The sequence below is a fragment of the Rhodotorula paludigena genome (assembly GCF_050403205.1).
Source record: "Rhodotorula paludigena JCM10292 DNA, Rt_paludigena_JCM10292v1_ctg61, whole genome shotgun sequence".
Taxonomy (NCBI): domain Eukaryota; kingdom Fungi; phylum Basidiomycota; class Microbotryomycetes; order Sporidiobolales; family Sporidiobolaceae; genus Rhodotorula; species Rhodotorula paludigena.
In genome coordinates, this window is record NW_027481397.1 from 86,708 (window position 1) to 106,976 (window position 20,269).

The following is a 20,269-nucleotide window of genomic DNA, read 5'->3' on the forward strand; positions in this document are numbered from 1 at the left end:
GGGCACCTGACCACCAGCAGCTTAGTCAATGATGATTGATGTCCTAGTGCAGCGGTATACTATGTACAAGCGCAAGGAATGAACAGGCAGACGACGTCGACGATACTTTACTCGGCCTTGGTCCCAGCCGTCGCTGCGTCATCCGACACAGCATGCCCACTCTCGCGCGCCGCCTTCGCCTCCTCCTCGCCCTCGGCCTTGGTGGGCTTCTTGCCGTCGTCCGGCTGCGCGAAGGGGTCCTCGTCGTCGGCGTGCTGGGCGTCGTATTCGCGACGACGCTCTGCGAGGGTGCCGTTGCGGCGGTCGTGGCCCTGCTGGACAAGCGCCGGGTCGTGCTTGAGCTGTTCAGGTTGAATGGTCAGTACACGCTTGCTGACCGTTGAGCACGCCCGGGAATGATTGTGGACGCGCTTGACGGGCGGATGCGTCAAAGGTACTCACCTTGCCCTTAATCACCTCCTCCTTGGCCTTGAGGATGTCCGAGATGCCAGACCCGGTCGGGTACTGCGGCCCGTAACCGAGCTTGCCGGCGTGTGTCTGCTCAGGGTAGCCTTCCTCTGGCGCGGCACCGCTGGTCGTGTCGGCGGAAGACTCGACGTTGGCGGGGGCCTTCGGCTCGGCACCAGTGTCCTCGCGCTGGTTGGTGTCGACTGCGGCACCGCTCGTGGTCGTCGGGGCAGCGTGCTCGGAAGGTGCAGACCTGCGAGGCAACCTCGTGTGAGCTCAGTGACAGTGACGGCGCGCAACGAGAAGACGACGGCGACACGACGCACATGTTGGTTCTGGTAAAGTTCGTGCTGGTCGAAAGCAGTGAAGAGCAAAAGAGCAGAGAGCGCGACGCCAGCCCAAATTCGGCGGTAGGAGGGGGTGAGCGTCATCGCGACACGTCAGAGGTCGACCGACCCTTGACGAGCCGGATCAGTCACGTGCGCAGAGTCGTGCAACTCGTCCCCGGCAAAAAGTGGCGCGCCGCAGAAAGTGTGTCTGTTCCCGAAGCTCGACACTTGCCTGTCGCGGCGCTCTGCTGCAGTTCGAACATTCCAACTTTCATCAGGCAGCAGGTACCTCCACCACCCGAGACTGCGCGAGCTCCGCCTGGACAATCTGGAGCCTAGCAATCGTACCCGCACTACTGCCTCATGAGCCTCCTCTGCTCTTCTCTTGCGTCGTACTCGCCCAAAGCACAAGAAGCGCAGGACCCAGGCGCGCGATGAGCTTGCCTCCTGCGGTCTCGCACGCCGAGCTGCAGTCCCAGACGACGGCGCTGCTCTGCCCGCTCGCACTCGGCGGGCAGTTCTTCATAATCCTGTACGGCTTGTATCTCGCGCAGCACTTCCAGTACTGTCGGAGCACGCTCTACGCCAAGCTTACGAGGCCCGTCAAGAGCACGCTTTGGATCGTGTGCTTCCTCGTCACGACGTACATGGGCCTCATTGCCGCCGACGTGACTTACTGGATGGGTACGTTGACAACGGGCATCGTCAGGCCCCATACTGACTGTTGTCGGTACAGTCACCGTCGACCGCTCTCCACTTCAGATTCTGCTCGGCGTACGGCTCGACATGATTCTCCCCATGTTCGGCTGTTTCGTCGCTATGCCGGTACAGGCACTGCTGGCAATTCGAGCTGCAGCGGTGCGTGAGCGCCCTTTCAAGCGTTAGAGCGACCTGGCTGACTGCGTTGTTCGACAGCTTGTGCGGCGCTTGTGGGTCCGCTGGATTTTCCTTGCCGCGGTCGGCTTGTGCATCCTCGTCTCGCTGTGCGGCTCGGTCCTAACATGCGCTGCTGGTCTCATGGTGCGCTCATTTTTCATAATGCGGATCGAAGAACAGAGCGATCTCTCCGGCGGAAGTATCGAACTGTCTGACGTCGCTTCGACGTCTCGGCAGTATCTCAACGAAACGATAGAACGCCTGCTCCCCTTTGACTACAACGACGGGATCGCCATGTGGCTCTGGTCCGCCGCTATCTGCGACGTATTCATCTCGGCTTGCCTCGCCGTTACTCTCCGCCAACGGATTCAGGGCTTCAGGGTCCAGACCGACTCGCTTCTGCGAAGACTTATCCAGACGGCGCTACTCACAGCGTCATATACGGCTTTCCTAGCCGTCACGGGAGGTGCGTGGAGTCTGCTTGTGCAGGTCGCGTCGCTCATACCGACTTACGACCCGTCCGTGCAGCGGCGCTCGCGACAGGTACTGCCGATGTTGCGGTCCACATCACCCTTGTGCATTGGGCCTTTTGGAGTGAGTTCCTTGCTGAAAGCCCGCGGAAAACGGGGCATGCGTTTCAGCTTGTCGTACCGAGATTGATCGCCCCTCTTTCTGCAGTTCCTCTCCCCGCCTGCTACGCCCTCTCGCTATACACAACCCTGTCGGCACGCCGCACGGTCAACGAGTATCTCTGCAGCGGCCCGACAGGCGGCGCACGCGCGCCTGCCGCCCTTCCCCTCCATAACGCCGACGCTGCGACGCGCTCCGTCCTGGGCAGTCGCGCAGGTTCTGACGGAGCACAAAACGCGCAGAGGAGCGCCAGGGATACGATCAAGTGGGAACGGGAGGAGAAGGAGTTTGCGTCGCAGAGCCGACACGAAACCGAGCTGAACGAGGCGGGCGAGCCGGTCGACGGAAGACACGAGGGCGAGGTCAAGCCTGACCTGGTGGGGCAAGTTGAGGACCCCAGCGACTTTGTTGCTATCCCGATACAGGAGTCGCACTCACGATGAGGGGTTGTACTTTTCGGTGGCTCGGTCTTTTGTGACACCCTGTTGTACCACGATCATGACTGCAACTCGAAGACCGCTCGCCTGAGTCGCGTGCGAGGGTCGAAAGCCGTGCGAAATGCAACTACCGAGAACAAGAAACAGGCATAACGAGGACGGAACGAGGGAGGCAGATCTGCACAACGAGGAGAAGGAAGAAGCGGGAGCAAATCTGGCCGAGGAACGAGAGGGGTTGTAGAACGAACAGAAGACTGGCCAGAATACAATCAAAGTTCAAGGTCCAGCCTGAACTCGCCCGGCTCTTCGTCCCCGAACCCGAGCGCACCCATCCCTTCCATCACCTCGAGGTCGTCCGCGCTGTCAACGACCCCAAAGATGCCCAACTCGCGCTCGGCCGCCTCGGCATCTGCTTTGCGCTTCGCTGACGCCTGCGCGGGCGAGAGCGTCGCGCCGGTCGCGCTGCCGCTTGCGCTGCGGAGCGAGGTGGATGAGGTGGGGCGAGAGAGGGTGAGCGGCGGAGGACGGGCGCGGGGAGCAGGCGCGGCCGATACAGGCGCGAGGTGTTCGCGCGTGGACGACGCCCTCGAACCGGTTTGGGTGCCTTTGCCGCCGCTGAGCGGTGCCCGAGCTGCTGAGAGGGAGAGGGTGGATGCAGTGAGGGTCGAGGACGGTGGGCGGTTGCCACGTGCTGAAGCGCCGAGAGTCGACGTCGAACCCAGTGGCGCGCGGCGGAGGGGCGCACTCGCGGCAGAGGTGGAAGAAAGGAGGGGTCGGCGCGCGGCCGCAGACGAGAGCGGCGTGCCCGTGCGAGCAGACGCTGACGCGGCCGACGAGACGACTGCCGTCATCCGCGTTCGAGCGATAGTGGAAGGCGTGCTCGATGCCCCATTGGCAGGTTTTGCGGCGAGCGGAGCGCGACGCTTCGGAGTAGGAAATAGCGGCCCTGGTGCGTCGAACTCATCGTATTCTGCTCGAGCAGCTGCATAAGCTACGCCCTGTGCGAGAGAGATGGAGACGCACGTGATAACTGCAAGGAATCCTCCATTTCCGCACGGAACAAACCCCGTTCCGCCTCATCCTGCAGCAGCCAGTCGGCGGGATCGTCCATCGGGACGAGCGGCGTCGCCCTGAGGGCTTTGCCGTAGCCAGCCGTCGTGTAGTCAGGCTCGGGATGGTCGGGAATATAGGGCTCGTCTGCAGGAAGAGCGTTAAGCCGCGACGCAGGCAACAGCACTCTGGTGAAACCGTACCGTAGTCCCGCGCACTCGGTCCAGCATACTCGACCTCGCGGTCCTCCTCAATTTCGGGCTCAGGCTGCTGCTCCTTGACGTCCTCTTCCATCGACACGTCGGGCGATCCGAGCACAAGAGGCGGTGCATGGCGCGCACGAACGCCCGTTGCTGGCGTGCACATGTCCTGCAGCGGCCGCAGCGTCTTGTTCGGCAGAGGCGTCTTGAACTGCTGGTGGGGTGGCTGCTGGCGGGGAGCGCATGACGGGCCCGCTTGCGCCTGCGAAGTTGACGCGACAGGCTTGTCGGGGAAGAGAAGTCCGGCTGATTCTGTGGGAGCAAGCAGGTCAGTGCGACTGAGACGTGTGGACCGCAAAACCACCCTCTCTGCAAGCCAGGCGCGACGGTACGAGGCACTGGACGCTTCGAGCACCGCCTCGATCAACAACGCGGACAAGGACGAGGAGCACCGACTGACCCGCAACGCCCACCTTGCCCTGGTTGCGGTCCTTCGCGCCGAGCACCCTTCCCGACCGCGCCATCTGCGTCAGCACGCCCTTGCCGCCAGTGACGGGTGCCGGGCCCGCGAGTGGTGCCGCCGCCGCGTTCTTGCCAGCGCGCGCGGGCGTCTTGTGCAGGCGCGGGTTCTCCTGGTTGTGGTCGAGCCGCGGACCGTGGGAGCGTGCGAGCATCGTCGCAGTCGCTCGAGGTGCACTCGCGAGAGGAAAGTGCAAGCGAGACGCCGACGAGCGTGATGAGGGGCGGCTGCCGTCGCTTCCGCGCCGAGCAAGTGCTCCAAGAGGATCGATCGAGTATGCGAAAAGGGGATCAACGTGTACGCAGCCTCAGCTACCGTCAAAAAGTACCTGTGGGCGGGCAGGTCAACAATCAAGGTCAATAAACGCACGCGTGACTCGCTGGTTCAACAACAGCTCGGTTGATCTAGTTGGTTATGATGTGGACCTAATACCTCCGGGTGCAAGTCCAATGTCGGCGGTTCGATCCCGCCACTGAGCAGTGCTTCTTCTTTTGCTCCTTCTGCTTCTTCTCCAGGACTGAGCGGCCCTAGTTCTTTTGCCGACTGTCCGAAACTGCAGACCTTCGACGCGCAACTGCAGACGGCGCTTGGCGAGCCCTCGGTCCTCGCAGCGGGCTGAACTTGATGATCGCACCCGCCCAAATCTCTCTTGTCGCATTACTACCTGATGACTCAATGAGCGAAAGATGAAGCAATACAACAAGCACGAGCGGTTGAAACAGCAGAATATACAGTTGCGAGAAAAGGAAGATTAGAAGGGGACGGGACTGCCGTGGAGTACGACTCGCGCCGTATGCCGGTGGAGCGGTCTTGTCCGCCACGGCGCGTATGCAGTGCATCAAGATAGGGCTGTTCTGCAATTCCAACGATATGGTCGCTGGCCGAGGCTGCCAAAGAAGCTTCGATTGGTTGTCAGACAACTAGGCAAACGAGGGATGCACGTACAGATGAATCCCTGCAAACGCGCCGTCGCCTCGGAACGTTGTCACTCCTTGTATTCCGCCGCAATAGTCTGGATCCGCTCGGCTAGCTTGACGTCGAGGGCCGTGAGCTGGTTGTCCGTGTCGTGCGTTGTCAAGGCGATTGACACGCGATTGTAGACGTTCGTCCACTCTGGGTGGTGCTGCGGATCGCTGCAGCGTCAGAACAGCATTGACAGCGCACGGCTCGAACCGAGACGCACGTTCAGCTTCTCGGCCGCGAGTGCAACCCGGCTCATGAATCCCCAGGCCTGGCTGAAGTCCTTGAAGCGGAAGTCCTGGCTGAGTCGCTGCGTCCCATGTGCGGTTCCAGACCCTCGCGCAACGGCCCAGCCTTTCGAGACAAGCGAGTCCAGCGCATCAGAAGCAGCGGGTTGTCGACGGAGAGAGGCGTTGGAGGCTGTTGCCATTGGCCGCATTGGGAGGCTGCGGGCCTTCGCAAAGCGCAGAAAGCTCGTAGCAGTCGAGCGCAGCATGCGTATGAAGCAGGAAAAGGCGAAGAGGCGGGCGCACCACCTCCGGAATCTTCCCTCCTTCCCGACGTCCCTGCTGCGCCAACACAGTCCTGCGAATCGCACGCGTGTGCAGATGCTTTCCCTGTTGTTGTATCCGCTGCAAAAGGCCTCGCTGCTCTCCCCGAGGCCTTGCCGAGCTTCCTCGGCTTCATCAGTTGGCCGAACTTGTGAGACGGGACGTGCCGCAGTGCCGCTCCGAACTATTCTTACGGGGGTTAAGCGTCGCCTTCACTGCTTTCTCTATGTGCTCAGCTCCAATCGGGCGCCCTGCTCCGGTTACAAGCGGTTCGTCCCTCTCCTCCCGCTCTCAGCACTCGGTACGCCCTACGTGCTGCGGGCTAGCGCGTCAGACGAGCGCCAAACCGCGGCCAGGGCTATGGACTGTAGAGAAGGCACAGTGTGCCGCAATCACGCATGCTCCGGACAGTCTCTTACCTTAAGCGATTGCGGGAAGACCGGAGATCCGGGCAGTACTCGTATATTCGCAGCAGGGGAAGACATTTGATTCGAAACAAACAGAAAGGAAAATGCGCTGCTACGAAGGTTGCAGGGCCCTGGCACGCCCCACGGAACCTCGGGCCTGCGCCGACCCGCTTCTCTAACTGCAGTAGAGCCCGCATCGCCTTCCACGCTGCATCTGTACTACAATTACCTGAGCGCGGCTCTGACCTTTGTAGCGACAGGTCACAGGCATTGACCATGCGAAAGCGCCGCCGGATCGACAGCCGGCGTCCGTCCCCGAGCAGGCCCCCCTCTCCCTTACCCTGCCGCACAGGCGCCCACGCTTCCCGTGCACATGCAGCCCACCAACGAATTGCCTGCGCTAGATTGAGGCCCTCTGCGCACGGAGCACGAGGCAATGTCGGTCAAGCGAGACGGCTGAGTTGGTGGCCTTCTCAAGCATGCAAGTCTCGTTGTGATCCGACGTAAGCGGCACGCTGATAACGAAATATGCGAATGCGAGCGCAAGAATACACATCTACAGGGCAGCAAAGAGAGCAGCAACGGCCGCTGCGCCTGCGACGGCAACCGAAGCGGCAATGCGGCCCGCACCCGACTCGTCGTCAGTGCTTGTGTTCGAGCCCGAGGCGGTCGACGTGCCGTTTGTTCCGGCTGGGGCAACGGTGGAGCCACTCGGGCAGGTGCCGTTCGTGCTGGTTGAGGAGAGAGAAGCGGTCGAATAGACGGCCGAGACGCCGAGGCAAGTGCCCTGCCAGCAAAACCGTTTCAGCAAGCCGCGATGTGCAGCAAGGTAGAGGGATTACGCACGTCAGAAGCGACGGCGGCGGCCGCGAGGTAAGAGTAGGTCTCGCCAATGTTGGCGATCTCCGTCTCGAAGCCCGACTTGGCGAGCGTCGACACCTCGTTTGTGACGCCGCTCTCGCTCGTGCCTCCGAGGAGTGTCCAGCTCGCAACATCGGTTGCGCCGTTCCAGGACACAAAGGCGGACGAGCCGTTCACGGCAATCGTGGGGTTCGTGAGAGGGTAGCCGTGCCAGGTCTGCTTGAAAGCGCGGTACGACATGACGACGCTCTCAGTTGTGCCGAAAGTGACATCCTGCACAATGGTGCCACTGCCATTTGGAGCGGATCAGTTCTGTGTACGAATGAGCTAGAGCACGTCGAGCGACGGAAACAACGCACTCCGGCGCATACTCGGTGAAGTAAGGCTGAGCGCCCCAGCCGACGAAGAAACTCCCGTCGTCGAGAGGCTGGTTCGAGCCCTGGCTTGCTGCTGGGGCGTCGAAAGAGGGAATGTCCTCGCGGACGAGCTGCACAGCGCGCAAAGTCAGCTTGACAATGGTGAGCACGCAGTGTATACGAGAGCGCACCGTGGCAGTCCAGGCGTTCGTGTCAAGCTGGAGGACTAGCGCACGCGCCGTGGCCTCGGCAGGCTCGCCACCGCCGGCGGCGTTGTCAACTGTGTACCGGCATCTCGCCCGAGTGAGTGGAGGCCCTCCGAGAGCCTGCAAGTGTCAACGTACACAGCGAGATGTTAAAGACGCCGGAGGTGATGTCCTGACCCTCCATGAGGCGCGCGTCATGTTGATACCAGCTGCACAGCTCCGTCAGCGCCAGTCTGTGAGCGATGTCCGTTGAGCGGGAGAACGTACAACGTCGCATTCTCTCCCATGGTGAAGTTGGAGTACTTCCCGCTCAGTCGCCAGGTGATCTCGCCCGTCTGTCCGTTGATCAGGTAGATCGTTGACGGTCCGCGCATCGAGATGAGGTAGTCGCCGGTCGCGGCGACTTTCTCAACGCTGTTGATGTGGCAGAAATCGAAAGCGTTGTCGGACGAGTTGCCGTTGTTCTCCTGCGTGTGTCCTTGCGGGTCAGCGCTGGCCTCGCGTGGGACTCAGGCAGACAAGGGTAGCGGGACGCACAACCTGGAAGTAGCTCTCGCCGGCGTCCATGTGGTCAAGCGCGCGCCACTCGAACAGGAGCTCGTCCGACTCGCGACTCGCGCCCGAGATGTCGATCTCTTGGAAGACGCAGTCCCAGGTCCAGCCGATTCCGTCGCCGCCTGCGCCGGTCAGGTCGGCCTGCGTTGTGCGCCACGACTCGACAAGTGCCGTGTTGTTTTCGGTGATGACGAACTGTTCAGAGAGGGAGAGCAGAGGGGCTTAGCGTGCAGATACCTGAGAAGGCCCAATGCTGGTGAAGCATACCTCGTGGAAGTCGCTCTCGTCCTCCGTCTGGTTCAGCGACGACACCGTACGAATGAGAGAGTAGTTGGTCGAAAGGATGTTCCACTGCGTAAACGGGAAGACGGCAAGCTGTCAGCTTGAGCTGCGCAAGTCCGGCGAAATACGGGCGACTTACGTAGCCGTATCCGTAGCCGCCCGAGTAGAAGTCGCTGCCCGAAAGGCGAAATTGTCAGCAACGCCAGGTAAGGCAGGAAGTGTCGTCGAATCGGCAGGCACACCCTGCAAGACCCACGAGGTTCGAAGTCAGCGACACGGCCTCCGCTTGGCCTCGTGATCAACGGAAGGGAGCGTAGCGCACCCTGATAAAACGTAAGGACATCTTCGCCCTTGTACTGCTGCACGATGAGGTCCATCGAGTCGCCGTACCCTGCCTCAGCGCCGGACCAAACGAGCGAGCCTGTTCGTGCCGCCGTCTCGTCATCAGCTCGCGCTCGAGACCCTCACGCCGAGCAGCAGCAGATGACGACTGACCGTTGTTGTCCATAATGAGCGGCGCAGCCTGGCTCGTCGCCGTCCCGCGGTAGCTGAGCAGCACGCTCCCTTCGCTCACTCGCTCCGCATCGAGCGTGAGGACGTTCCACTCTGGCGGCGTGACGTTGCTCGAATGGAAAGTCTGCACGGGCGCCGTCGTCGCGTACCACGAGGTCGAGTTGTCGGTCACGACCGAGTCGGCGGAGGCGAGGCGAGGGAGGACGAATGAGAGCGCGGCGAGGGATGCGCACAGCGGAACGTGCGGTCGTGAGAGCATGCTTCAGGGCGAGACTGGGCTGGCGAGCGACAAAGAGAGCGCGAGAGAGACGCCGCCGGTGTTGAGCGAGTGTTTGGTCGCAGCCGATGTGGGGTCCGGCTCGGGCGATGGCAGAGCGTGAAGGGTTCGCCTTGTTCAACAGCGTGCTGCTGGCTCGAGGGCAAGTAAGGAAGAGAGTACAGAGCGAAGGAGAGCTCAAGCAGAGCAAGATTGGATCGCAAAAGCTGGGCGAAGAGCGCAGCAAAAGCGGACTGCGCCCTCCTCGGAGAGCGGAAAGTGCGGGGTGAGGAGGGCGATCGAGCGGCAGCGGACGAGTCGAGTGGGCGGGGGAGAACGCCGCTCGCAGCAAAAATCAGTAGCCCGCAGGGCAAGAATAAGAGCGCAGCGAAACAGGGAAGCGAAAGCGGCGATCTCGGTAGGGGGGTTGAGGAGCACATCGAGCGCGAGGGCGAGAGGAAACAGAGGAGCCTGCTGGCGAGCTGCGTTAGTCAATGCTGCAGGTGCTTCGAATGGCGGAGCACGCACAGAAGAACGCAGCAACCCGGCGACGGCGAGCAAGACCGCGCAGTTCAGCCCCGAGGCTGCGCCTGAGTGTTCGTCCGCAGGCGGCAGCAACAGCTGCGCAGCGCAGGCCTGCACCCGACTGCGCCTGACGCGAGGATAACAAGATGGGACGTGACGGCGAGGACAGAAAGGTTGCAACGGGCTGGGATACACAGACGGTGCGCGACGCGACCAGGCGCTCTAGACATGCGCGGGTTGCGCGACGAGGACGGCTGAGCGGGCGCGAATCAGGCGCCGAGCACGGGCTCAATAGCAGACTTGATGTCGGCGTAGACGTCTTCGATGCTCTTGGCCGAGTCGATCTGCAAGAGGACAGAAGCCTGAGTCCGGGAGCGGGCCGGAAGTTTGACATGGGCACGCACGTCCACCACCTTGCCCTGTTTCCGGTAGTAGTCGACAACAGGCATCGAGGTGTTGATGAAGGTCTCTAAAGAAGATTCCCGAGCATGTGAGCCGCTGTCGCGCAAGGCATGACGAAATCGTGTGGACCACGACGCATGCCAGCGCAAGCAAAGCCGCAAACTCACGGAAGCGCTTTGAGATACTCGCAGCGTTATCGTCGTCGCGCCCGGACGTCTTGCCACGCTCGAGCAGCCGCTCGAGGAGGATCGGTTCAGGGCAGACGAGGAAGAGGACGAGCGATGAGGGGCAGACCTGCAGGGAGGAGGCAATCGCCTGGTCAGCTCTGTCCCAGGTGGAGTCCGTCTGCTAGATCAGATCCGGCACGCTTGAGCACCTGGGCCCGCTCAAGAGGGGCCGATAGCGGAGCGGAGCTTGAAAGGACGATGCGCACCGTCTCATCGAACTTGACAGCCTGGTCCATCTGCCGCGGGAACCCGTCGACGAGGAACCTCCTCGCCGGGATGCCCTTGTTCCCGCCCGCCGCGCCGGCCTCCTTTGCCTGACCCGCCTCGGAGCTCATGGCGGCGCGCATGGCGTTCTCGAGGAGCTTGATCGTGACCTCCATGGGGACGATGCGGCCCTCGGTGATGTACTCTTTGATCATGGCGCCGAAGTGCGAGCCCGGGCGCGCTTGCTCCGCGCGCAGTAGGTCGCCCGCTGCGTTGGGTGACGTGCAGGGAAGGCGGTGCAGCATCAGCTTGCGTCCTTGCGAGACGCGCCAGGGACCAAGGGAGCGCACCAGAGAGGTGCACAAAGCCATAGTCCTGCACCAGGCGCGCGCACTGCGTCCCCTTGCCTGTGAGCGCGGCAAGGATGCGGCCCAGTGCGGAGCATGAGGTGGAAGGGTCAGCGAGCCGTCGGGCAGCGGAGCAGGAAACAGCAAAGCGCACCAGCTCCCGGTCCACCGAGAACAAAGATGACGGTGACCTCCTTGGGGTCGAAGGCGGGCCCGGTGGTCGCGTTCGAGGTTGTTGCCGGGACGGGGAGCTCTGCAGCAGGAGCGGGGGCGGGGACACCGGCGGCGGACATGGCGGAGGACTGCTCGACGGGTGGCTGAGCGGGCAGGTGAGGAGGAGCGGGATCGGCGGCGGGCGGAGTAGAGGAAGGAGGAGAGGAAGGACGAGGAGCGGGAGAGTCGGGAGAAGGAGCGCGTCCACACAGCCAGCGCTGCACGGTCGCGGCGAGGGGCATGGCTCGCGAGGTGCCTAGATCGGGTTCGGGTAGTCTTTCCGGCGAGCGTGCTGGTGCTCCGAGGCCCTGCGCTGCGCGAGCGTGCGCTGAAAGACCCAGGACGATGCTCCGAGAATGGCGACGACGGCGAGCGGGAAGGCGAGGCGGCGCGGGACAGGGCGGGAAGGTGCTTGCGACGGCATGCGCACGTGCTGGCGGTCCTTGCGCGGGCGAGGGAGCGAGCGGGAGCGTACAGAGAGGGCGAGGGGGAGGGGCACCGCGCCTTGGAGGCCTTCCCTCGCTCGCTCGCACACCTTTGCGCGCCTTGGTGCAGCCAGAGCGGTGCAAATCAGCTCCCTCGCCGTGCTCTCGCTTGTCCTGCGCTCTCCCGTGCTCTCGCTGCCCGTCGTCGGCGTCATCTCTCCCCCACTCGGCCCGTCGCTCGCCAACTCGCCATGAACATTGTCGTGCGTCGAATCTGTGGTGCTCATAGCTAGACAGAACTCCACTCAAGACCCTGTCACCCACAGGAAACGCTCTTTGGGCGGACAAAGACGCCCGCCGAGCGTCTGCGCCAGCACCAGCGCAGCCTCCAGAAGGCCCAGCGCGAGCTCGACCGCGAGCGCAGCAAGCTCGAGCAGCAGGAGAAGAAGCTCATCGCAGACATCCGCACCGGCGCACGCAAGGGCGAGATGGTGAGGACACCTTCCTCCCCGTCCCTCTGGCTACTACGGCGAGTGCACGACGTCTTCCTGCCGCTGCAGCCCCATCAGGAGCTGCTTCTGCTCGAAGATGTTGTCTTCACGCAGTTCCGCCCAGTCCCAGAGCCGTCGAACACTGACCAACTACCTCTCCTTCCGCAGGGCTCGTGTAAGGTCATGGCCAAGGACCTCGTGCGCACGCGGCGCTACATCTCCAAGTTCTACACGATGAAAACGCAGCTCCAGGCCGTCTCGCTCCGCATTCAGGGCATGCGCAGTAATCAGCAGATGGCAGAGGCCATGAAGGGCGCCACAAAGGTGCGGCTCTCGCTTCGTCCGTGTTGGCGCGATGGCTCTCGAATGCAGTCCTCTTGCTTGCTCCTACGCGATGCGAAAGCTCTGCTCCTTCCGGCTGCCGTGCTGACACATACGCGCGACCCGCTGCAGGCCATGTCGCTCATGTCGCGCCAGATGAACCTCCCGCAAATCCAGCGCATCCTCCAAGACTTTGAGAAGGAATCGTCGATGATGGACATGAAAGAGGAGATGATGGGCGACGCGATCGACGACGCCATGGACGACGAGCTCGGCGAGACCGAGGAGGAGGAGGGCGACCGCATCTTGGACGAGGTGCTCGCAGAGATTGGCGTATCGGTCGGGCAGCAGGTGCGTCTCCTGCCCACGCCACTCTCGCTCGCAACAGTTCCGCTCTGCGAGACATGTCAAGTTCAAGTCAAGTGACTGACGCTTTTCTTGCCTCGCTCTCTCAGCTCGGCGAAGCGCCCACCTCCGTTCCGGCAACCGCCCTCTCCGAGCCCGGCGTCCGCCGCGCCGTCGCCGTCGGTGAAACTTCAGGTGGCGGGCCCTCAACGTCGTCCTTCGGCGGCGCAGGCGGTGCAGGACCGGCGGGCGGCGACGGCGGGCTGGAGGACTTGCAGGCGAGGCTGGACAACTTGCGGAAGGACTGAGCTGCACATGCGCCGTCGCGACGAAGGAGGATGCGGAGGAGCCTTCTGTATCTGTCGTCTTGTTGTACATGTCCGGTGCGGAGGGAGACATTGTACTGCTATCGTTGTTGACTCGCCGACTTCAACGCTGAGGACGGGACACTCGCAGGAACTCTGCAACGTAAACATTCCAGCAGCTGAGTAATTGCTTTTGTTTGAATGCATGGCCCTAGGCAAAGCAAAGATCCCTTGCGCGAGACTACAGCGTCTCGAGGTACCTCCTCTCCTCGATCCTCCTCGCAAGCTCGGCCATCTCCTGCACACCGGCCGTATCCCCCGCGTCCCTCGCGCGCTTCACGCGCTCAATAGCCCACTCGAGCGCGCTCGTCACTGCGTCGGCCTGGCGCTGCGGATCGAAGCAACCGGGCGAGTCCCTGGACGCCGGCGGCGAAAAGGGGGCGAGGACGTCCTTGTCCGTGACGCCGAGGCGGATGTCTCGCGCCGAGCAGGCCTGCTCGAGCTCTGCGAGGTCGAGGAATGCGATGCAGCGCGGCAGGACGAGGTTGAACGTGGTCGAGCGAGGGAGGGACGCGATGGCGGTAAGGACGGGACCGAGAGCGACGTCGGTACCACCGTGCAATCGGTTGTGCACAATCTCGAGTCGGACCGTCGACAGCGAGGGAACGTCGGCGAATTGGAGGAGATCTGCGCAGGGCACGGACGCTTCCAGGCGGAAGTGGAGCAAAGAATGAAAGAGCACCGTGTCTACGTCTGCAGGGTCTGGGTATGCCTGACTGGCCGACATCTTGATGTGCAGAGTCTTGAGCGCTGGAGCGAGCTGAGCGGCGAACTCGAGGACTGCAGAGCTGCTCGCATGCAGCTCGAGATAGCGGAGAGAAGGGAGCTGAATGTGGCGCCAGGGTATGGTGGCAGCGAGCGCTTGAAAGGAGCACGGAGCTGCGTCGCGTACGATAAGCATCGTGAGGTAGTCGAACTTCCTCAAGACGCGCGGAAGGAAGGTGCTGTCCGGGCAGCACGACCGTGTGGGCGAGTTTACGCCGAGCTCACGAAGCGCAGTCGGGTCTGCGAAAAGCTCGACGTTCTCGACAGCGTCGCCGTCGCCGTCGGCTTCTCCCTCCAACTCCACGGCGAGCCGTGAAACGGCTGGGGCCTTGCGACGGAATGCGGACTGGGCGAAATCGAGCCGCGTCTTGTTCTCGTTCGTCAGTACGCGAGTTCCATTCGGCGGGCCCAAGACATTGTTGAGCCGCTTGAGCGCGATGTGGATGAAGTGGATTCTCGGCAGGTTGGCAAGCGAGCGTGCGCTGGCCAGAAAGGTCGAGAGCGACACGGTCCGGAGGTCAAGGATCTTGACGCCGTCGAGGATTGCCTGTGGCAGCCCGCCGAGCTCGAGAAAAGCGTGACCGCACTGCTTGCTCGTCAAGATCTGCAAAGACAATGTCAGTGAGCGCTTGTGGAAACGCGCGAGGGCGAACTCACCGTGCACAGCGAAGGGAGTGCAAGGCGGCGGAACTTGCGACTGACGAGCGACAGCGCGTGCACGCCGTGCGCGTACCACCAGCCCAGTTTGCCGTTGTCGTCGAGCACGCCGCCACTGTTCTCTCGGCCTGCCAGCTTGGAGCTGACGCGAATCGACGAATTCCGGCGCGCCAGCTCGTCCTGGCGGCGCACGAGCGAGACGATATGCGACAGAAGCTCGTCAGGAAGGCTTTGGAGGCCAGCGCGTGGCCCCAGAGCGCTGTTCGGCGTCGCGGAGCTCATCATCGGAAAGCGGCGGGGGGAAGTGGACGAGGAGCGGACGAGATGGAGCGGTCGCACGACGAGACGCTGCACACGACGACTGCGAGCACAGTGCGGTACAAGATGTCTGAACGCTCTCTCTGCGAAGAGGTGGAGAATGTCGGACGAAGAGGAGCCCTCGCTCGGCCCTCGCTGCAAGACTGCGAGAGGCCAGCTTTCTACCGATCCGTTGTGAGTGCTTCTCAGTCGAAGGAGCCAACACTGAAAGGGTGCTACCAGACCCTCGCATCCCGCCGAAAGCTACAATTCGTCGATGATTCTCTTTTCCTCGACTCTCCTCATCGCAATGGCGAGTTCCTCGGTCCCCTCGACATCGTTGTTGGCGAGTAGCGTGCGCGGTCGCCCAATCGAGTAGCTGTGAAACTGCAAGAGCGCGCTGATGGTTGACGGTCGTTCCGGACTCGGCGATGGTGGACCGCTCAGGCGGGTTGAATGGCGCGAGGAGGTGCGTGATGTACCAATCGAGGGTTGCGCCGTGCTTGTCGCAGAGGTCAGTGAGCGCATTGGGGTTCTGAACGGCGAGGAGGTGATGCGTGACAAGCTTGAAGACGAGACCAGCGGGAAGGAGGAGAGTCGAGGGGAAGAGGGCGGCACAATCGACGTAGATCTTGCCTTCCGACGCTGCCACGATGCGAAGCTCGAGGAACTCGAGCGTCATGAGATTGATACAGGCGAGGCGAGAGGCGACGGAAGGGCCGCCCTCGAGCTTCAGGCGGCGGAGGTGCGGGAGCGAGACGTGGGGGACGTCGTCATCAGCTCGCAAGTCTTCAGCAATGTCGCGTGGGTCGAAACTGATGGTCAAATCTTCGACGTTGGGCGCCAAGGTGAGGATGAAGGGGAGGACGGATAGGTCGGCAGCGCTGATGACGAGCTCGCGCAACTCGGGCAGAACCGGCAGCGGGTGCCAGAGCCTCGACAGATCAGAGAAGACGGCATAGTCGGCATCAAACAGGCGCAGTCGACGCAGATTCTCGTGCATGCGCAGTATGGTGGGCAGGTGCGCTTGGTCGAAGGCTGTTCCGGCCGAATGAAGCTGGAGGATGCGTAGAGACTCGCCTGTCGCGAAAGCGGATATATGGCGAGGCAGCACAGCGTGACCGGCATCGTTCGCAACGGTGACCTGCTCGATATTGTGCGCACAGCTGGCGAAGGCGTCGAGCGCGAGCTGTCTGTCGGCGAGCTGGTTGTCTCCCGCAAAATCAAGCGTGGTTGGCTGGATAGCGACGAAATTGTGCGCGGAGCACTGAATGCAGCGAAGATTTACCAGGCGAGGAAGTGCGAGACCGGCCGCGACGAAGGTCGATTCTGAGTGGTGTCGCAGATCGAGAGTCCGGACGCCGGCGAGGATGGCTGGCGGCATGCGCCGCATCTGGACTATAGGCTGCGCGAGTTGCTTGGCGGTGACCGTCTGCGATGATTCGACCTCGTCAACATCGCCCTGAAGCTCGAGATCAGGCGGAAAGCAGTGCCTACGCGGCAGAGGTGCGGCAGGCTCAGCCGTCTCATGTGCTTGTTGAGGCACGAGAGCGCTCCGACACCCCTCGCGTACCACGAGCTGAGCCGATCGGGGCCGTCCTGCCCGACTCTCGCGACGCGCACAGAGCCCGAGAGGACATCGTCGTCCTGCTCGGCGACGAGTTCGACAATGTACTTGAGGAGCTCGTGCGGGAGGTCGCGGAGGGTAGCACCAGCAGTTTCAGGACCCTGGAAGCTCGATACGTCGGTCTCAGAGTCTTGGCTCGCCATGAAGAGACCTCGTAAAAACGCGAGCTGATGAGGCGAGACGAGGGCGAGAAGAGCGTCGCGGAGGATGCGTTGGCCTCGGTGAGCTCGGAAGAGTTGCAAGGCACAGCGGGAAGGTCTCGGGAAGCGCGCTCAGCGAGTTGCGAGATGAAGATGGAGGAAGAGCGACAAGGTCGTCCTCCGCGACGAGTGAAGGTCAACTTGCGATGCTTCCCTTCTCTCGAAGACTTCCACGGCTTCTGAGAGTTCTCGAGTATCGTGAATCTCCGGCGAGGGAGCAAGAAGAAGCCCAGATCATGCATTTCATCCCGTCTCTCCTCCCCCTCTCGTCGTTCAACGCGTCGAGCTGCTTCCTCTGCGCCACCATCTTCATCGCCTCGGCCAGCTCCTGCAGACCCTGCACGTCGCCCTCGTCCCACACCTTCTCGAGGTGCTCCTCGGCCCACGAGATCGTCTCGAGCAGCGCCTCCTTGCGCGCCTCGCTCGGCCCGTCGATGGGCTCGGCGACATCGGTGCCGCGCGGCTCAAACGGGGCGAGGACGGCGAGGTAGCGGTGCGAGAAGCGCATGCCTTGCGCCGTGCACCGATCCTCGAGCGAGTCGAAGTTGTCGAGCGTGATGAGGCGGTGCGTCGCGAGGTGGAAGTCGAGGCCGGCGGGAGGAGCCCAGTCGGCAGGGAGGCAGGAGGCACAGTCGAGCGCCGAACTCTGCGACTTGGTGATCGACAGCTCGAGCTTCTTGAGCGCGGGGATCTCGAAGCTCGAGAGCGCCTTTGCGCAGGAAGGATAGCCGGAGAGCTCGAGGACCTCGAGGTGCGGGAGGGCAATCTTTGTCGCGATTGCCTCAACGGAGGCGCCCTGCCTGATATCTGCGAGGCGCAAAGACAGCCGAAGAAGCGAAGGAGCAAATGTGCCGAGGTTGCGGATGCTCTTGAGGTCGTTACAGCTTGAGACGAGGAAAGTGAGGAGGGGCAGCTCGAGCTGAAGCTCGCTCGTCGCGTCGGAGACAAGAAGGCAAGCGACTGAATACTTGGCGTTCGAAAGGTCAAGTTCCTCAAGCTGCGTGCACGCTCGGAGGGTCTCGTGAAGGGTGCAATGTGTCGATCCGGTTGAGTAGACGAGCTTGCGCAGGATCGGTGGCCTCGTGAAACGCTGCATGACCTGACTGAAATTCTCGCAGAATGGCGGACAGTGGTAGCGGAGCGCCGTGAAGCGCTCAACTGTGGCGCTGAAGGCCTCGTTGGCCCAGAGAAGGCTGTCCCGGTCGTCTTGGGTGTCGCGCGCCTTACCCTCGACACGCACAGGCCACTTCACATTCTCATTGTCATGGCCCGACAGCCGGATCTCGCGCAAACTCTTCAGCTGATCGAGTGCGATCGCCGCAGCAGCGTACGAGTCGAGGTCGGCGCCGGTGAAGTCGAGCGTCTCGATGCCAGCGAGGAGACCGGCCGGGATGCGGCTGAACTGAAAGATGGGCTTGGAAAGCTGCGTTGCCTTGATCGACTGCAGGCGAGCTTGTCAGCGAAAGGAACGGGGACTTGGACAAGGGGCAAGACCCACGCGGCAGAGAAGCGGGAGAGCGACTTCGCGGAGACGCTTGTTGGCGAGCGAGAGGGCGCTGACTCCGTGCGCGTACCACCAGCTGAGCTTGCCCTCGGGAAGCTTTGTCGCACCGCTGCCAGAAGCCGTCGACGGAGCCTTGGAAGCGAGCGAAACGCCGCTCTCGGCAACGGCGCGATCCTGCTGGTCGACAAGAACGACGACTCGGTGCAAGAGCTCCTTGCTGAGGCTGTCGATGCCCGCGCGAGGCTCTGCAGCGTCCGGGCTCGACATGGCGACGAGGAGAAGGCACTCGAGCTGATGAAGCGGGAGAGACTCGGGTCGGAGACTGAAGACGCTGAAGCGGGTGCCAGAACCTCTGAACAACTCTCACGAGCAGGTGCAGCAGGTACAGCTGCGTTTGAGAGGACGCTGCGGAAGGACAGAAGGAGAGGGAACGGACGAAACGGAGTGGATCCTTCAGAATTTCGCTGCCTCGCGTGCAAAGCCTTTCGAGCTGTCGAGTGAGGCCGACGCAGCGTACGTACTACTAAGGGCCGACCGGGAATCCAGCTAGACTCTGATCTCCTCAGCCCCTCTCCTCTGGCTTGCCGGCACCTGATTGCGCCTCAGCGGCGTCAGGTCTCGCGAACACTGACCAGCGAGCCTCCCTTAGCTGTGCGCACGCACCACTTTGTGCTTGTGTCACGCTCGGATGGAAAGGGTAAAAGCGTCAGTCGCGCGCGGTTCAGACTCACTACTACCGTAGAGTCGTAGTATGCGGAGTACCGCCTTTCTTGCAGATGCAAGTGAGTGCGAGAGTGAGCGAGTATGTGTGGAGGGTTAAAGTCTACAAACACAGAAGAGAGAGCGTGGGAGGCACGGCGAGGAGAAGAGGAAGAAGGCGGGCGTCTACTGCCACTCGGCCGTGAAGATCTCGGACGGCTTTGGCGGCTGCAGCGTTTCTACGCGTCAACATGCTGAAGGAGAACAGAGAATCGAATGCGCGCAGAACGCACCGGAGTGGTGAGCGCCGTGAGCGGGCCGTCGGGCTCGCTGCCCTTGCGCGCCGACTGCGGGCCCGTCTTGGCCTTCTTGCCCGCCGCGAGGTCGTCCAGCACCTTGACAATCGACTCGGGCGTCAGGTCCTCCTGCGGGTGCCACAACGCGTCAGTGTGGGCGGGCGGTCGGAAAGAGAGGGAACAAGCGCACGTAGAACTCGTCGTTGATCTGCACCATCGGGGCGTTCGAGCATGCGCCGAGGCACTCGACCTGCGCGCGTGCGCACAATGTTTTCTCAGCTCCGTGTCTGCGAGAGAGCGCAAGGTCGACAGAACGCACCTCGAGAAGCGTGAACTTCTTGTCCGGGGTCGTCTCGCCGAGCCCGACGCCAAGGTGGCCCGTGATGGCCTCGACGATCTTGTCCGAGCCGCACCCACCGAGCATGCACGGGGTCGTCGTGCAGATCTGGACAAAGTGGTCACCGACCGGTTCCCTGCGAGTGCGAGAGCGAGTGAGTGAGCGGGTTCGACGTGCACAGACGAGTCAATCGAGCGCGGTCGCACCGGTTGAACCTGTAGGAACGTTGTGAGTCAGTTCGCACTGCACACTTGACAGAGAGAGACAGGAACGGACATGGTGTAGAACGACGCGACCTCGTACACGCGCATCGGGGGCATCTCGAGGAGCTCTGCGACGTGGTTCATGACCGAGATGCTGGTCCATCCCTTGTTCTGCTTCTGTGCGACCTCGAGGAGCGGGATGACGGCGGCCTTCTTGTACTGCGGCGGGTACTTTGCGATGATGCGCTGCGCGACCTTCTGGTTGTCGGCCGAGAGGGAGAAGGGGATCGAAGGGTTGTTGTACGACGAGTTGCGGTGCTGCACGCGTCACCAGGCGGGCAGGGTGAGCTCAGCGACAGCCGCGATGGCGACGAGAAGGAGCA

General features: G+C 62.4%; 9 protein-coding genes across 9 annotated transcripts; 2 read left to right on the top strand and 7 right to left on the bottom strand.

Annotated features, from left to right (window-relative positions):
- Positions 1 to 107: 107 nt before the first annotated feature.
- On the bottom strand, positions 108 to 775 carry JCM10292_003806 (uncharacterized protein; the record flags this gene model as incomplete). Its single annotated transcript, XM_076651972.1, has 3 exons — positions 108 to 341; positions 442 to 700; positions 756 to 775. 3 exons carry the CDS (start codon positions 773 to 775, stop codon positions 108 to 110), a joined length of 513 nt encoding a protein of 170 aa, XP_076502497.1.
- Positions 776 to 1,210: 435 nt separating this feature from the next.
- Positions 1,211 to 2,725, top strand: JCM10292_003807 (DUF6534 domain-containing protein; the record flags this gene model as incomplete). The annotated part of the gene is made up of 6 exons (XM_076651973.1): positions 1,211 to 1,460; positions 1,513 to 1,634; positions 1,692 to 1,796; positions 1,890 to 2,118; positions 2,181 to 2,246; positions 2,331 to 2,725. The coding sequence occupies 6 exons, from the start codon at positions 1,211 to 1,213 to the stop codon at positions 2,723 to 2,725; spliced, it is 1,167 nt and encodes a 388-aa protein (XP_076502498.1).
- A 263-nt stretch (positions 2,726 to 2,988) lies between these two features.
- JCM10292_003808 (uncharacterized protein) lies at positions 2,989 to 4,643 on the bottom strand (the record flags this gene model as incomplete). The annotated part of the gene is made up of 4 exons (XM_076651974.1): positions 2,989 to 3,689; positions 3,743 to 3,916; positions 3,973 to 4,281; positions 4,430 to 4,643. 4 exons carry the CDS (start codon positions 4,641 to 4,643, stop codon positions 2,989 to 2,991), a joined length of 1,398 nt encoding a protein of 465 aa, XP_076502499.1.
- Positions 4,644 to 5,474: 831 nt separating this feature from the next.
- Positions 5,475 to 5,888, bottom strand: MCO14 (4a-hydroxytetrahydrobiopterin dehydratase; the record flags this gene model as incomplete). The annotated part of the gene is made up of 2 exons (XM_076651975.1): positions 5,475 to 5,612; positions 5,673 to 5,888. 2 exons carry the CDS (start codon positions 5,886 to 5,888, stop codon positions 5,475 to 5,477), a joined length of 354 nt encoding a protein of 117 aa, XP_076502500.1.
- A 1,075-nt stretch (positions 5,889 to 6,963) lies between these two features.
- Positions 6,964 to 9,439, bottom strand: JCM10292_003810 (arylsulfotransferase family protein; the record flags this gene model as incomplete). Its single annotated transcript, XM_076651976.1, has 11 exons — positions 6,964 to 7,194; positions 7,254 to 7,557; positions 7,628 to 7,755; positions 7,816 to 7,904; positions 7,969 to 8,039; positions 8,098 to 8,297; positions 8,368 to 8,580; positions 8,653 to 8,736; positions 8,807 to 8,840; positions 9,001 to 9,088; positions 9,163 to 9,439. The coding sequence occupies 11 exons, from the start codon at positions 9,437 to 9,439 to the stop codon at positions 6,964 to 6,966; spliced, it is 1,719 nt and encodes a 572-aa protein (XP_076502501.1).
- A 791-nt stretch (positions 9,440 to 10,230) lies between these two features.
- On the bottom strand, positions 10,231 to 11,434 carry URA6 (bifunctional uridylate/adenylate kinase; the record flags this gene model as incomplete). The annotated part of the gene is made up of 6 exons (XM_076651977.1): positions 10,231 to 10,305; positions 10,366 to 10,430; positions 10,531 to 10,657; positions 10,797 to 11,062; positions 11,145 to 11,201; positions 11,296 to 11,434. 6 exons carry the CDS (start codon positions 11,432 to 11,434, stop codon positions 10,231 to 10,233), a joined length of 729 nt encoding a protein of 242 aa, XP_076502502.1.
- A 596-nt stretch (positions 11,435 to 12,030) lies between these two features.
- Positions 12,031 to 13,244, top strand: DID4 (ESCRT-III subunit protein DID4; the record flags this gene model as incomplete). Its single annotated transcript, XM_076651978.1, has 5 exons — positions 12,031 to 12,042; positions 12,106 to 12,270; positions 12,439 to 12,594; positions 12,724 to 12,942; positions 13,047 to 13,244. 5 exons carry the CDS (start codon positions 12,031 to 12,033, stop codon positions 13,242 to 13,244), a joined length of 750 nt encoding a protein of 249 aa, XP_076502503.1.
- A 238-nt stretch (positions 13,245 to 13,482) lies between these two features.
- JCM10292_003813 (uncharacterized protein) lies at positions 13,483 to 18,618 on the bottom strand (the record flags this gene model as incomplete). The annotated part of the gene is made up of 7 exons (XM_076651979.1): positions 13,483 to 14,127; positions 14,194 to 14,670; positions 14,724 to 14,903; positions 15,409 to 16,513; positions 16,594 to 16,748; positions 17,152 to 18,288; positions 18,346 to 18,618. The coding sequence occupies 7 exons, from the start codon at positions 18,616 to 18,618 to the stop codon at positions 13,483 to 13,485; spliced, it is 3,972 nt and encodes a 1,323-aa protein (XP_076502504.1).
- Positions 18,619 to 19,236: 618 nt separating this feature from the next.
- JCM10292_003814 (complex I 24 kDa subunit family protein) lies at positions 19,237 to 20,204 on the bottom strand (the record flags this gene model as incomplete). Its single annotated transcript, XM_076651980.1, has 6 exons — positions 19,237 to 19,278; positions 19,344 to 19,475; positions 19,537 to 19,596; positions 19,666 to 19,819; positions 19,890 to 19,898; positions 19,960 to 20,204. Coding segments are annotated over 6 exons (642 nt in total), but the record flags the coding sequence as incomplete, so codon positions are not given.
- Between the last annotated feature and the right edge of the window lie 65 nt (positions 20,205 to 20,269).